Source organism: Strix aluco, chromosome 18, assembly GCF_031877795.1.
Source record: "Strix aluco isolate bStrAlu1 chromosome 18, bStrAlu1.hap1, whole genome shotgun sequence".
Lineage (NCBI taxonomy): Eukaryota > Metazoa > Chordata > Aves > Strigiformes > Strigidae > Strix > Strix aluco.
Window position 1 is genome coordinate 12,785,271 of NC_133948.1, and position 16,590 is coordinate 12,801,860.

General features: G+C 36.8%; 1 protein-coding gene across 7 annotated transcripts in view; it reads left to right on the forward strand.

Moving 5' to 3' along the window:
* Window positions 1–16,590, forward strand: part of CIT (citron rho-interacting serine/threonine kinase) — a 72,456-nt gene that overhangs the window by 24,426 nt on the left and 31,440 nt on the right. For 4 of the 7 annotated variants that reach the window (XM_074843899.1, XM_074843892.1, XM_074843894.1 and 1 more), the window contains 10 exons: window positions 1,045–1,164; window positions 4,686–4,856; window positions 5,114–5,167; window positions 5,730–5,783; window positions 6,919–7,059; window positions 7,430–7,555; window positions 10,454–10,549; window positions 12,228–12,344; window positions 12,768–12,877; window positions 15,769–15,943. In XM_074843899.1, the coding sequence (XP_074700000.1) occupies window positions 1,045–1,164; window positions 4,686–4,856; window positions 5,114–5,167; window positions 5,730–5,783; window positions 6,919–7,059; window positions 7,430–7,555; window positions 10,454–10,549; window positions 12,228–12,344; window positions 12,768–12,877; window positions 15,769–15,943 (1,164 nt within the window). Of the gene's footprint in view, window positions 1–1,044; window positions 1,165–4,685; window positions 4,857–5,107; window positions 5,168–5,729; window positions 5,784–6,918; window positions 7,060–7,429; window positions 7,556–10,453; window positions 10,550–12,227; window positions 12,345–12,767; window positions 12,878–15,768; window positions 15,944–16,590 lie in introns of all 7 variants that reach the window. The other 3 variants (XM_074843896.1, XM_074843897.1, XM_074843898.1) reach the window with 1 other exon arrangement.

Genomic DNA, 16,590 nt, shown 5'->3' on the forward strand with positions numbered 1-16,590 from the left:
CTTCTTGCAGGTTTCTTAGCCAGAAGAAGATGGGGCCTAGTCAGTACCTAGACAGACATCTCCAAGGACAAATAAGAGCATTAAGAAACATTGTTGCCTTCATCTGTGGTATTCTGAGTTCAGATTGATCCAGTTCCCCAGTGTAATGTCAGGGATGATGCTAGGACAGGTGCTGTTTTTCAGGTAGTATACAAAAATGAGGCCTTAAAACCATGTCTTCAAAGATCATTTGGCATTTTTTGTGGGAGCTGGAATGTCTGCTCAATTGTCCTGGCAAGGTTCCAGTGAGGATATTTTCATTCTAGTTAATAATCTCTGTATTTTCAGTTGGTTATAATATTCTGTTTCCTCTCTTGTAGCAAGAACAAAAATCCAGATAATACTCTGTTTCAGAGAATGGAAAAGCATTTCTGATGTTTTTTTTTGTTGGGAAGCGTATCTTAAAACAGAGCTGAGTGATTTTCCTATACTAAATGCTACTAGGTAAATAAATAAAATTCAGTTTGCATCTTTCTGTTGAAGAATAATGCACAGTTGATAGGAGGACCACTGGTCTGTCAAAATTTGCAGGTAAGGTGTGTGGTGAGATACAGAAGCAGCTCTTCTGTTCTTTGTAGAAGTTTACCAATGATTGAAGGATTTAACTCAACAGCAACAAGAAAAATGAATAGGCTTGTTAGTAACATGAAGTTGAAGGATTGTATCTAGATTGTGAATTAATAGTGCTAGATAAAATATAGATAAATGCTGTCAGTAATGGATGCTTTTTGTGATCTCTGTTTTGTTTTTGTCTCTAGACCTGATGTGAGGAAGTAGAGATTTGAACTAAGACTTAAGTGTAATAAACAGTGTTTGTAAAATGGGCTGCTTTGATCCAGATAGAAGCAGCACTGGCCATGAATTTCTTTAGGGTTTCATCGTTGGTGTCTTGATTTTTTTTGATGCTTCACTGCAGTCAAGGAGGCATTTATATAGCTAAAGATCTTTATTATGCAGCCATCTGAAAAACGAAAGACTATGTATTGAACATTTTGCTTTCTGCAGAGCTTAAAGCGAAGCCTGGAGCAGGCACGGATGGAGGTGTCTCAGGAAGATGATAAGGCACTACAGCTACTTCATGATATCAGAGAGCAAAGCCGAAAACTGCAAGAGATCAAAGAACAGGTATACCTGCTTCTTTGGGGAGCAGAGTGGCTATCTACAAATGGGCATTCTTGGCATATTCTAGCTCTGTTGCCAGGATTATGTTTTATGTTGGTAGGCTGTGATGACTCCCAATCTATGTATTTTTACAAGGTTTCTTAAACAAAATGGGAAGCAACAAAATTACACTTTTGTGTATAGTAAGCACAAACTCCAAACTTGCAAGTTTTTCTGTTCCTAGTCCTGAAAGTGTCTATAAAATTAGGAGAAAGTTGCAATGCTTTAGTAATATGGTGCCTTAGAAATGAAATACCAATTTTAAATGGTCAAGCTATACAAATTTCACAAGTTAATGAATGTTCTTCTGGGAGAGAACTGAGCTAACCTTAATTTTGTGGGGTTTTTTTCTTCTTATCTGGCCATTTAAAATGCTTAATAGTCTTTCAAAATAGAATCTGTGTTGCCTAACTGTTCTGTTCCTAATTTAATCTATTTTCAAAGTAAATGTTGTTAATTTTTTTTCCACCAGAAGCTTGTTGAAAATTCATTAATCCAGACAGTTGTTCATAAGGAAAAAAAAAAAAATTCAAACTTAAATGAAAATATGGTGACAAATATGGACCTTTTTAGGATTTAAAATGGTCTACAAGACAGAACCCATTCAGTTTTGTGAATAAATAGCAACATATGTATTGAGAAAAAGAAATGGAAATTTGCTATGGCGTTTAAACACTTCTTTGTGATTATCTGTTGTTTTTCATCTTCAAAGCACTTTACAAACATTAACTGACTAATTTCATAGTGTTTGAGACAAGGAAGCCCAGAAACCTTGGTAATAATTCTCCAGACATGAACAGCTCTTATGTAAAAAGTAATGAAATGCAAAAACAACCCTCTGGATGTAGCAGGCCTCCATAGACTTCTACAGCATTCTTCTGGATGGTTGTTTTATGTAATACAAGGGATCTAAAGCTCATTACTCTCTGTTCTGGTGCTTTGTTAGCAAAGTTGCTTTAAATATTGAAGTGTGGAACATTTTTGGCAATGATAAATAATCACTAGATTCTTAGGAAGTACCAACACATGCAACAGAGGAAAAACAATGCAAATAATTTTTAATCAAATATTTTGTCCCAGAATCCCTTAATTTGGATTGTGAAGATTCATGATGACATAAAAATGCTGCTTAGGTCAACAAATGAATCTGTAATATCCTGCAGACTTTAATTTCTGGGGTGGTCTTCTGAGCTATATGAACCCCATGTGCGAGAACACCGCAACAAAATATGCAGAGATGTTTTTGCTGATTCATACCAGCAGGTGGATCTTAGTCATTAAAGACTTGGATCATTATTTTTAAGTCAGAGGGAACTGGGAGGTGAGATGGAAGAGTCCGTTAGAGTTTTGCTGTTGAAAACCTGAGGCTTGAGAGAGAATGAGTGAAATTAACAGCAAATCATAATCTTCAAAACCCAGTAATTAAGCATTTGGTATTTTCAGAGCAAGACTGTAAGTTCAACTTAAGCTTGTGTACTTGAATAGAAGAGCGTGGTGGGTTTGTGCTTCCTTTTTGTTTGGGTTGTGTGTTTGTTTTTTGTTTTGGTTTGGTTTTTTAACTAAACCTGTGTTCTGGTGTTACTTGATGAAGACCCATATGAATGGATGAACTTGCAACAAATTGGAATCTATATTTTTGGGAAGGCCCACTCGTTTGTATGTAGCTACCCTGATGTGATTTGCTTCGGGTATATGCCCTGGGCTTTGCCTGTCCATTAATATGTGCTTAAGTACATCTTTGCTTGTTTTAAACTATGACCAATGCATATACAAGAGTTATTGTTCTGTGTTGCCTTGAGTGATGTGGCCTGTTCCTCTGACCTGACCACGAGATTTATGTAAAGATAGTCTTGCAAACGTGAAGAAACAAGAAAAACTGAAATATTACTAATTATCTCCTCTTCTTCCTTCTTTTCTCCTTCCCCATTCTCCTCCCTTCCCAAACACTCATTTTCACAGTGGCAACTGTAGTCATACCAGTAATTCTTTGGTCAAGTGTTTGCTGATAGAAAAGCCAAGTATTTTAGGAAGTCTTAAAAAATTATGATTTCTGAGCAGAACATTCCTTCAAACCATTCTGCCTTTTTTATTCACAAATGTATTTGTACAAAATGAATATTTGAGTTAATGTATGCTCGATTATTATTAAAAGGCTCTAATTTTTTCCAGCAAGAAAATAAGATCCTCCATAGAGACACTAACTGGAAGGAGTAGGCCCCCTGTCTGCCTTACAAATTGGAGGACCAGTTTGGGGATTACAAACCAAAGAGCCATTCTGCCATGCTCCCTGTAACAGATAGTAAAGCAATCTGTTAAAGGCCCAGCTTCTTTAAATATCTGCATAAGCTCTCCATGTCGCTAGAGAATCACAGGCTGACATTAGGGTCAGTGTTCATGTGATCACTTGTCTATCTAGAGAGAGCTGGCTGTCTGGAAGGAGTGATGACAAACCTGATTTTGTCATGAGATAGTTACTCTTTTGAATATGGGGGTAGTCAGGCGTATTGTAAGATATTAAAATGGAAAGAAAGATAGACTCCCCCACTGTCAGTCCTTCATAATCTTTATTCCTAGCTCTTAATGTGCATGTTTTGTACTTGTTCTCAGCTTCATTAAAAAATACTTTATTTTGGTTGGGGTTTTTTTTGTGGGTTTTTTTAAGAGTAATTTTATAAAATGTATACTTACAGGACTTAGTAAATGCTAAATAAACATACTTAAATTCTTTTCTTTCCAGTGAAGATACGAGAAGCAATCTCCCAAGCTAGTCTCAGTTTGAATGCCCAGTCTCATTGAGATAGTCAATTAAACGTCCTTTTCTTCTCCCACCCTCCCCATCCAAATGCCCTATCTTGTAGCATCATGTGTGGGGAATCATTACTTCTGCCTATATAGGGTGATTTTTAGGCAGTTTTTCTAAGTTAATATTTGATTTTAGGTTGTCTCCCATACAGAGCAATATGATCCTTTTTAACTGTGTCAAGAGAAAATAGCTGACGGCTAGAAGCCACAATATGCTACCCCTCTGCTTCTCCTTTCCTTTTACCCAAGCTGTGCAGATCTGTGGTAATTGTCATGTTATCAGCCCGAGAAAATATATCTTGAGGGAGCATCTGGGCATTTAGTAGAGACATCAACTCAAAGGCACATTTCTGTTTCAGAAATTAGAAATGTAAGTAATTTTTATCATTTGTGTGTAGATGTATGTATGTGTTTCTGCAGTGAAGCCACTCTCAAAAAGTCAATGTTTCGACTTTATGAGGTATTGACTTGAAAATGGCAAGACTCAAACCAGAATACAGAATAACATGGATATAATATTTTATTTAGCTCTTATTGTTATATTTTGTACTTTACTTTTCTTCCACATATTCTTAAATGCAACTCTTGCCTGCAATCAGTATTCTGGGATCTGCTGCTCCAAGTATTTCCCCTGTTGCCTCTAAAATGTGATACCTTTTCCTTCCCTTCCACCGCAACTACAGGAATATCAAGCTCAGGTAGAAGAAATGAGGTTGATGATGAATCAATTAGAAGAGGATCTTATTTCAGCTCGCAGGCGTAGTGATCTTTATGAATCGGAGTTGAGAGAGTCCCGACTGGCAGCTGAAGAGTTCAAACGTAAAGCTACTGAATGTCACAACAAATTGCAAAAGGTAGTTTAGGCTTCATGGGAGAGGGGGCTGATGCTTGCTTGAATTTCTAGTGCTATTTTTATACACACACATATAAGTTGTGTGTGTCCTCTAAAGATTAGCGTGGTTTTGTACAACTAATACAAAATGTCTTTCAATTGTACACTTGAAGTAACGTAACTTATACTTTGTGTAGCTGCATGGGGTGATGACTGTATAAGGACCAGTGTACTACGACTTTTCCTGAGACTTTTATATATTTTATATTTAAGTTACAGGTTAAAGATCAAGGGAAAAATGAAGCAGGAGAGTTGTATTCCAAATTGGAGAAGGTATGCTACTTCAGTGTCCTGGAGTTTGCTTCCTGGGTCTTTCATATTATGCACAGAAACCAAGAGTGTCTTTGGCTAGTCAATGATGTGCACAGCCTCACATGTCTCCTTATTTTATTTTATTTAAAAAAAAAAATCTTCTTGGTGCGATTCACTGTTCTTTCTGATTTGATATGAAGCTGTGTCTGGATATCCTGTTCTTAATGGATTGTGTTCAGAAGCTAGGCAAAGACAGGCCATTATGTGTAATCTGAGTTTGGAGCTATGTTAGTGATACATAAGGGTTTTCTTTATGAATAAAGAATAGCAAACGAAAACTAAAAAGAAATCTGAGTATTCTCACACTGAACTATCTGCTTGGTGACCAAAATATGAAATCAACCAGAAGATAGTAAAATGGGAGTAGATTTGCCAAGGACCACTTTGGTGTGTTGGAATTTGTGGGGAGAAACAAAGATTTTTGGGAATTGAATTAAAATAAATTTTGCATCATGAGTAGAGAGCATTTTTTCCCTCTTGATTTTCTGACACTCTTTCCCCCCATTTTTTTATTTAACTGTAGATCAATACAGAGCAGCAGGCCAAAATCCAGGAGCTTCAGGAAAAGCTGACAAAGGTAATGTCTGGGTGGTGAAAGTGAATTTTCCACAAGATTTTCCAGTGAAACCTTAATGCAGAGGAGGGATGCACTTTGTTTTATCCTCAAAAATAGAATTAGTCATAGCATGGGGGATGATAAGGAAAAGGGGGTGGGAACTGGTATCTGAAATCATTGGTGTTCTCAATATGCTTTTGGCTCTTGAGACATGTCAACAGTGTTTATTTTTACAAATGAAGCTGAGTCAGAACTAGAGTAGTGTAGAGAAATCCTAATTTAAAAGGCCAGTTTGGGCATGCCGTATGCAATGCACTGGTCCCTTGCTTCTGAAGACAAGGTTCAGATGGTTTTGGTTCACTAGTAAAATGCATGTTGGACTGGGTTTAGTCTCCCAGTATACTCTGTTTTAATTGCAAAATCACTTTCCAGTTCAGTTATTCACAGAAAAGATGTTGGATGATAAGGGTTCACAACAGAATTAAAATACCTTAGCAGTGTAAGCTGAAGGAAGTGCACAATATCTGATGTTTGCAGTTGTGGTCAGTCTGTCACTTAAGAAGGCACTGTAAGAGCAGTAGGGGAACTTTTCTTACTGGGATCTTTCAGCAAAGAAGAAAGGGGTTGTCATAATAGTCCACCGAGAGAGCTTTTCAAACTTGGCAACTGCTGAGAGGGGGCTTTTTCAAGGTTAGTGATCTAGAATATGATTAGGAGGCCAAAACTATGTAGAAATAGTATTTCTAATATTTCAAAACAGTTATGTTTTAATCCCCCCTCCCCTTTTCTCTTTTCATTCATTCTACAACAGGTTATTCTCTTTTAGTAAGAGTATTTTGTGAATTCTTTCCAAGAACTTCAGCTGAATTTGGAGGTAGACTTTACTTTCAGTAGAAACAATTAGAAACTTGTAGACTTCCTGGATTCTCATTTTTTTGTGAAACAGAAAAGAATTACATAACAGAACTTAGAATTTGGGTTCCTGCACATGTTTGTAGGTTGTATTAATTTCAGACTGCTAGACCAAAGTTCTGTGGCAATTTTATCCAGAATGTTGACCATCTTGAGGTTATGAACTTTTCACATACCAAGTTTTTGTGTGTGCATGTTTTTCTTACAATACCTTCTTTTTTTTTTTTCTCCTTTGGACCTTTAGGCTGTGAAAGCTAGCTCAGAGGCAACTGAACTTCTTCAGAATATCCGCCAAGCAAAGGAGAGAGCTGAGAAGGAGTTAGAGAAACTGCAGAATCGTGAAGATTCTAATGAAAGCATGAAGAAGAAATTGCTTGAAGCGGAGGTGAGTGGAGAATGTCTATCTAGAGTAAGTTGGTTATCGGGATGTGTCTCAGTTTAAAAACCCTCATCTGGATGACTGTGAACAGCCTGTATTCCTGTAGTAAGTATTCATGGGAAAGTGATGTTAGACATTAATCCATTTTTAATTAAAAAGCAGATATGTCTTTGAAGAAAACTGAGAGGCTTTTTATTTTCAGTGAGAAGTCAATAAGGATATGTGGTTAACATAAGGGATTTGAGGCATGATGAGGATTTCAGATATAAAAGACAACCATATATTGACTGCTTCAGCTGACTTTTTCTAGAAACATACTGCTTTGTGATAATGCAGAGTTGGTTAGCCTAAATGGCAGTTAATAATTGCTCTACAGGAACGGCGCCATTCTCTGGAGAATCAAGTGAAGAGATTAGAGACTGTAGAACGAAGAGAAAACCGTCTAAAGGAAGATATTCAAACTAAATCTCAACAGATTCAACAGATGGCAGAAAAAATTCTGGTGAGCAGAGGTGAAAATGAAACATAAAGGGTAAGAGTTTGTAAGAAAGGGTAGGAAAGGAACGGAAGACATAGAATTGCATTGAATAAGGTGGAAATTGTTGAATAAAGGGGTTTGTTTCTTGTACCAGTCATACTGGAGAAGGCTTAAGCACTCAAATACTATTAACAACTTTAGTTACAAACTCACTCCTGTACGTTTAGTCTTAATACTACTTTAAAATTCTCAGTGGGAGCACTTTTAAGTCAACTTAGTAATATTTAAATTAATTACCTAATGAAGTAAAACAGGACAGGATACTGCAACAATAAAAACATTGATATCTAGCTTTTAAACTGAATTGCAAAGAAATTGAGCGATCAGATCTACGTGAAATGCTTACATTTTGAAGCAGAGAGAAATTAGTCATCTAAACTGTTCGTTTCCAAAGATAATATTTGTCAGGAATCCATTTTCACCCACATACCTTCTTTGTTGGCAATTTCTTGTTTCTCTCCTTGTTAAACCAATTAAATCTTTATAGCGAGTTGGTACGTCAGTCTACAGCGAACCAAGCAGAGGGTGTTCCTAATACTTTCACTTCCCTGGGACAGGAAGTATAATTTTATAGTGGAATAATTAAATTAATTTTGTGTTTCTCATGAGATCTCTTTCTGCGTTGCCAATATGACAAGGAAAAAAAGAATTACATTTTATTGGTAGCAATCCTGAGCATAGACACACTTGAGGAAGGCCAAATGGAAATTTATAAATAACTGTATTAGGAGTCAACAGATGACCCATACTTATTCTGGGTAATAGCTGCATATGTAGACTTCAGCATCAGAATGCCTAAGCGTGCTCAAGAAAAGGTAGAATTGGTTCTTTAGTAGTGCTGTTTCTTTCAAATTGTTTTGATAACATGAGTGCATGGTAAGTGGGAGACTATGGTTTTGCTGGGCTCAGAGCCAACTTTATGTTTAGAAATAGTGTAAAACTTTGAATTGTTTCATAAGCCTCTTGTGTATGGTTGGGGATTGTTCCTTGGTTTTGATTACGTTCTCTGTGGAGGAAAAACTGGAAGGGAATGCAGAAATATCGACTAATTGTTTTACACCATGGGATATGTTTAGCTCTTATAGATAGTTTCCATGGCGTTCTGACAGAATGCTGGACACACAAAAGTATTTTATAGGAAAGTCAAACAGGCGTTGAAGAAATAATCCTATGGAGTCTTTCCTAGTCCCATGCAGCTCTGATCTGGGAGCACAGGGTAATAGTTTTCATTTTTCTCCACTGCTACCCTGTTTGCTCCCTCAAGTTGATCTCTTTTAAACACTTTTGACCTTTCCTGGTATAGAAAGGTAGGAAGGGAGCCGTAGATCCAGAATTGCATAGAATAAGGTGGAAATTGTTGAATAAAGGCATTGGTTTCATGTCCACTCATCTAGCAGTCCTGAGAAGTACCTGCTGGTCTGCTTGAATAAGAAGTAAGAAACAAGTTAGGGAAGGTACCTATTGCTGCTTGAAAATGTAGATTATTGCTATGATGCTAATAACAAAGTTAGTGCTACATAGAGAATAGTAAATGAGAACTAGAATGGTAAGAGATTACCTTTTTAAACCCACACTGGCTGTTAAGTGCCACTGCAGAAACTGGTGAAGCTTCTGCTACAATATGAGCAGTCTGATGCTGGTAGCTTTGAAGCTGCTGCTGATCTGGTTGTCTGATTCTCTGCCAGGACCTGAAACGTGTGGGCTTCTGGGGGAGGTGAGTTGTCCCTCTTGTTGCTGGGAGACATATTTCAATTGCAAAAAGCAGCAATCTCCATTCCTTGCAGAAGTGTCGGGTACTAGGCACTGTAGATGACCTACTTTTGTTGAACCTCCTCTTTGATTCTCACTTCTGGAAAAAGAGGTCTACTGCAATTACTGGAGAAAAAAGGTCTCTGCATGTTTTCAAGATGAGGAAGATCAGAAAAGAGAATATGAAAAGAGCTAAAGTAGAAATATCAGGAAAGTTTCCTGTGCTATGCAGTAACGAAGGTAGACGGGAGACCTGGATGCATCCCAAAACCTGAACTTGTCTATGCAAGAGTCAACCCAGTGGTAGTGAATGACAGACATGGATCTGCCTCTTGTTCTAAGGAAATTGTTGGAATGGCAAATACAACAATGAATGAGCATAAAGTTCTAGACACAACTCTCGCGAGGAGTCCTGTTGAAAGGTGATTATAGATATATCCTGAATAATACAGTCAGACAGCAGAAATAGCTGACTTCCAAGATACGAAATTATTTCAGTCCTTACTGTGCATGGCTCAAACTATCTGATGTGAAGTAAAGAGGTTAAAAATATTCTGGTATGTTCTACCATATCTATGGCATCCTGTACTTTACATTTTCCAAGCAATTTATAAATAGTTATTCTGACAACATTCGTCTGAGGAATATAGCAAAGTAAATACTATTCCCACTCTCTGAATTTAGAATGAAAAGCATAGACAGCAGTGCCCCATTATTGAGCTCTTCCATGAGAAAACAAGTGAGAGACCTTGTTAAAAATAGATCTGGACTTCCTGTGATGCCACTTCTATAAAGTGTTTATAACTGCTTGTTTTCACAGAATGTCCTTGGCCCATCTTTGGGAATATTTTACTGGGTAATGGAGATTCTTGCTGTGGAAGTAGAACTCTTTAGCAGTATATCTGCTAGATGGGTCAGCAGCAATATGCAAAGCTTAAAACTGATTATGTGCAGCTTTCATAATGTTTTTTTATTATCACAGCCCTGGTCTTGGGATTTTTATAGGGTGAAGCCTTAAAAAAGAGAATGAATGAATGTTTGATACCTGTGTAACATATACACACAGCACCTACTATTTCTTTGTGTCTGAATATGAATCTCTGCTGCTTTTAGGAGCTGGAAGAAAAGCATCGTGAGGCTCAGATCGCAGCACAACATCTGGAGTTGCAGCTGAAACAGAAGGAACAATTCTATGAGGAAAAACTCAAAGTAAAAATATCTCCTTATCATCTTCCTACAAGCTTTTGTGGGTAGAATGAGTTCAGGGAAAGACAGTTGCCTTTAGGCTCTGATTGCTTTGTATTATGAGTTGCCTTCTTGCTTAACACTACTGAAGTGTTCAGAGAGCTTAGTGGAATCTGAATAAGTTTTTCTTCTAGCCCATGCCATTGTACCTTATCTGTCTTTAACATTGCATAAAACAGGTGGCATCTGAAGTCAGAACTATAGGAGGGTAGTTGCTGATTGTAATTTGACTATTGCTGACTAAATAATACTTACTTAATGCTATTGGATCTCACATCCTGAATAACTTTCAGTTCCTACTGATGACTTCTATGAGTATTCACACAGCCTACCTGCAAGTTTTAAATTTGGCAAATACTATAGCATTTCTGAAATTCCATCTTCTTGGAGCTGTAACATCTGCCAAGAAGCCACAGAAACCACCCACTTTGTTTTTGTCTTTTCCAGGGTAGCATAAGACAAACAGTTAGAAATAGAATCATAGACACCATCTAAAATTAGGAAAAACAAATTGGGAAATAGGAGTATGTGCACTGGCTAAGGATTTTTTTTCTAAAGAACCTGCAGTACATCAGCCAGTAAATGCATTTTGTAAGAATCTTTATTTCTACTAAGCATAATCTGTTTTCAGCAATCTTTGTCTAATACGTTTACCTAGGACTTTAATTCTACATTTCAGCTTAAATGTGAGAGGATGTAGTATTTAAGAGGAGAGAAGAAATTTCTATGGGAGATATGTGCAGGAAAAAAGAGAAATAAGAAGGAAGATCAGAGGTAGATATTGGGAAAGGAGAAGTGGTGACATAAAAACTGGAAAAGAGGATAGGGTTTGGAAAAAAAATTAAAAGAAAAAGAGAGCCAGTGTGTTATGGCAACATATGATATAGGGTTTAGTAAAAGGAATCAGGAAGCCAGGTGAAAGGGGTTCAAAGGGATGAAAGAGGACATGGGATGTTTGTAACGGGAACAGTAAAAAATATCCTGTGGGGTCCAGACTTTTGCCTTTGAAAACTTGTCTTTGAAGGAAATTACCTTCAGTTTAACAACTGACTTAAAGCTCTGGACATACATGTATAACATTCATTTTTTTAAAAAATATAACAATTGGTTACCTTAGTCCTGTTCCTAATGGCAGGTGTTTGTGCCACAAAAAGAAGTGTTTTGCTTAGCGGTTTCATTTTGTGTCTCTGACTTGAAGAATTCACGAGGTCTCAGTTACCTTCTCACACATACTTATGGAACTTACAAATTGCTTCTGAGCCAGATTGGTAGGGCAGCCAAAGGGTGTGCACTACCTTATTTTCTCTACTGGACATACTGGGGTATAAAGTTTTTCTTTTTTCTGTTGCATTAGTCTGGAATATTTCCTGAACACAGTTTATATGACTTTAATAATTAAAAAAAAATCAACAGTATCTCCATGTCTTCATAAAATTCTATCATTAAATTCAGTCTTCAGAGATAACTGAGGGAGTGCTCTTTTCTGGTGTTTGCTCTTCCATGGATTTCATGCAGTTGCATCTTGGGTTTAATTTTGCTTGAGACTGCTTAAAAAAATTGTCTTTCTTGATGATTTTCTTTCTGCTTGCCCTTTGCCCAGTGAAACAGATATAACTTAGACAAAAGAAATGTCTTCATTTAGGTGTTGGAAAATCAGATGAAGAAAGATCTTGCAGATAAGGAAGCGCTTGAGAATATGCTCAGAAGACATGAAGAAGAAGCACGTGAGAAATGTAAAGTCCTGGCTGAACAGAAGGCGGTATGTATAGTTGAATTGGAAATCAAAGCGTTTTAAGAGTAGCTTTCTGAGACTCTGATTTCCAGCGAGATAATCTTGTTTGAGGTTTTGTAGAGTTTCTTTGAAGGAAATCCACTGATTAATACTAATTTTAAAAGACATGGGTTTTTAATTCAAGGTATCTTCAAGAATATTTCCTTAAATGTAGCAGCCTAGCTTGCTATGTACCCATCGTTTTGTGCATTGATAATATAATGGTTGCGCTCTCCTAAAATGAAAGCAGTTGTAAATGGCTCCAGTGATCCATCTGTAATGCTCTTTTGGCCACTTGATTGGTTTTCTTTTACTTCTTTTTGTTTCTGGGAAAAGTTCAGACATTTTTAAAACACTGTATTTATAATCACTTCTATTGTGCAGTCTCAAGGGCACATTGCTCTGTTTCAGATGATCAATGCAATGGATTCGAAGATTAGGTCACTGGAGCAGAGAATAGTGGAATTGTCCGAGGCCAATAAACTGGCAGCAAATAGCAGCCTTTTTACCCAGAGGAACATGTAAGTATAGCAACTGCTATCATACTGGTCACCACTGAACAGTTGTCAGTAAGATCTGTTCTATTAATGTAAAAGTGGTACTTTCTTGCAGGCCTGCTGTGCTCCCTACTTGTTTTTCAGTGATGCAAAAATATGCTTGTTCTTCAAATAGTTGTGGTTCACTGCATGACAAACATGACTAGGAAAATTGGTTGGTATTGCAATGTTTCCTTTGGAGCCTTTCCTAAGGCTAGTGCTTTGTGCAGGGTTACCAGATATGTTAAATGAATAGTAATAATTTTAATGTCTGAAATACTTCTGGAGAAGCATATATACCTTTTTTGAACATACATATTGCTAATAGATCTATATTTTCTTTGGTTCCTGCAACAGTTACATGATGTTGAAATAGGAAACATTAAACACCTTTCTTTCACAAACATTCCATCCTGCCCTGATGGGTGAGAAGACAAGTAAGAAAACTAGATTTTTTTAAAGCAGTTTTTCTGCATGTTTTTGAATTGCCGGTTGTGAGAGTGAGGTGTTTTGCTGAAACAGACAGAAGTAATGTGAAGTAGGAGATACCCCAGCTTCAGATTCAGAATTCTGCTTCAATTGATTTTGTTTTCTTCCTAGCCCAGGTAGCACCCAGATATTTCTGTTGCCTCCTCAACTTCAGCCTCTCTTTAGTTCTCCTCAATGACCAGTGTAACAGTCAGTTCAGTGGTTTTGGGGTATACTACTGTTTAATGTCATCTTGAATCACTGTGTAATCAGCAGTTGTTCTTGTGGTGAATTCTCATTTATTAAACACAAAGGAAATCTGTGTCAGATCTTTTTGTCTGCATGAACTTTATTTTGCTTTGGATTTCAGCTGAGATTCCTTGTCCTTATAATGATGTTTTTCCTTCATAAATGACTTAAAGGCATTTTACTTCAAGTGTAGGAAGAAGTGTGCCTTGTTTTCTATGTCCTGCAAGGTAGGGCTAAAGTATTACATGCTCTTACTGAGTTAAGAGATTGATGAACTTCAGCTGTCTGCAGAAAGGTTTTCACTGTGTGTCAGCTGTTGAATGCAATGTCAGATAGTGTCTCTGTGGGAGGTACTTGGATGGATTCACCTATAATATTGAATAGAAATCAAACAAGAATGAATTTTGGCAAAAAGTTGCTTTTTTTTTTTTTTTTCCTTTTCAGTGGTAATTATGCTCCAGATATGTAATGGCTTCAATTTTTGTTGTATTTCAAATATCTGGCAAGTTATTTTAGCCTGAGCAGCCAGGAATATTCACAGAAATGAGAAATTTAATTGTGTTGCTTGTGCTCCAGATGACCTCGAGTTAATCACCTATGAAGTTTGTTCAGGCAGCAAAAGCCACAACTTAGCTTCAGTCTGAAATTAAAACAGAAGTATTGTCTCAATGAGTACCTGGGAAGCATGTGCAAGGTCTAGTGCCACAGTCATTGGTGCTGAACTGACTGTAAGAACTCAGCTGAGCTAAATGTGTCCTCCTAGAGCAGGACACTTGACTGGTGATGCACAGAAAACAAGAAAAAATATAATAATATTTTAACAAAGAACTTAGAATATATGATTGAGAGACATACTGTCAAGAAATGTAATTTTGTAGGATTGATAGAAGATAGTACAGCATTAACAGTTTAAGAGAAAATTGCTTTATTATGTATGCAGGTAGCTAATGAAGTTGTGCTTATTCTGTGAATTGTGGTGCAAATGTATAAATCTGTTGTTGGACTGTGTTTGAAATTCGCAAAAGCTACAGCTAATCTGAGCATGTTTGAAGAGGAGAACTAGTGATTAAACCCTTTGGAGGAGAGGGGAACTCTGCTAGCTTTTGTTCCATTAGTATCTGAGGAAGCTAATGATTATCAGGCTCCTGAGAAGATAGCCCAGTAAACATCAGGAAGTGAAATAGCACCATTTGACAGTTCTAGCTGGCAATAATCTGTAGAGGTAAATTAAAAGAGAAAGGGTGAAAGGGTGGTTTTGTGTGCAATGCACAGAAATGTGAGTCAGAAGACTTAAGTTCTATTTTTAGTTTTGTTAAGTCTTCCTGTTTGATCTTGGGCAACCCACATAATTTCTCTGGGATAGGATTAATAACAGCTTATCTCACAGTGAACTTCTTAAAATATTAATTCATTAATATATGTAGAGCTTTGTGAAACTTCTAAGTAGAAAGCACACTATGAGGCAAAAATTTCCAATGCATGATAAAATGATTCCAGGAATTGTAAATAATGTAGAAAGACCTTTTTTTCCTTTTTTTTTTTTTATGTGGGTATCCATTTCAAATTCTTATGGTAATAATCGTTGCCAGCTCTCAAAATTCTTCTGAGCACAAGTAATTATTTTTCTTCACTTTGTAGATTAAGATTTTCATCAGATACAACAAAGCTTTGCTTCAATGTAGGTCAAGTTCTAGGTCCATTACAACTGGAAAAAAAACTCAGCAAAACAACCCACAACACACTAACCCCTCAAACCCTAAACCATAGGGTTTCTCTCATCTCATAGAAATACGTTGTGTGAAAGCAACTATTCTTAGCATTTCTAATGATATGTAATAAGGAATTGGTGAGATGAGAATGAACTGTAGCTTAAATGTTGTTGTAGATTACTGTGTGCAAGATTAATTTTTCTGTGCAATTTACAAACATGGAATTTTAGTGCTCTGGGCATATGTTGATGAATACATTAGTACATGGATCTTTTGCAGGCAGGAATAAAGAGTTGACTTTTTTTTTTTAAGTTGGGATATAGCATTTAAGCTATGACCTTAACTATTCTACTTAACAGGAACCTTGTATATTCATCCTTACTTCCCCCCAGTGAAAGGACCTGTGCTAAGGACACTTTGGGTCTGTCATTTGTGCTTTTCTCCTATCAGGAAAGCCCAAGAGGAGATGATATCAGAGCTCAGGCAACAGAAGTTCTACTTGGAAACACAAGCTGGAAAGTTAGAGGCCCAGAATCGAAAATTAGAAGAACAATTGGAAAAGATGAGTCACCAAGATCACACTGACAAGAACCGCCTGCTGGAGTTAGAGACTAGGCTGCGAGAGGTGAAAACTTGGGTTTAATCCCTCCAAACAAACTTACTTGAGTGTACCCCATGTTGAGTATTATAGTGAGAACTAGAATTAATTTGTTTTAGTTCTGTGTGTCATAAAAAAGGGTATTTTAAAGTGTATTAATTTAGTTTGGTCTAGCAGTACATTTTTTTTCTCCTAGGAATAAAAAAAAAATTAAAATTGCTCATTAGAGGGAGATAAAAGTAAGTATTAAGGATTTGACATTCTTAGACCTAACTGAATCTGAGCTTTTAGATCACCTTGCTTTCTCAGGATCATATTTATGACTTTTTGTACAATATCCTTATAAAGTTGTCCAGCTAGAATGGTTATGGGGTAGAGAATAGAAGTTTAGCTATGTGCACTGACCAGCTTAACCATAGCCTTAGAGTCTACAGAATGGAAAGTAAAGGACACAACTGAATTGCTGTAAGACAACAGGAGACCTGTTGCTTCATGCACATTTTTCAGAAGTTTTCTCGAAAGGAAACCTAACAGTAATATGAAAATATGCATTTTTAAAAATTTGTGAGCTGTGCTTCATTTTTAGTTTTGTATCAACTAGTTTGGATCCACTTCAAATCTTCTTTTACCTTCTCCAGTCTCACTCCACTAATTTTCAGCTAAGACTGAAATCT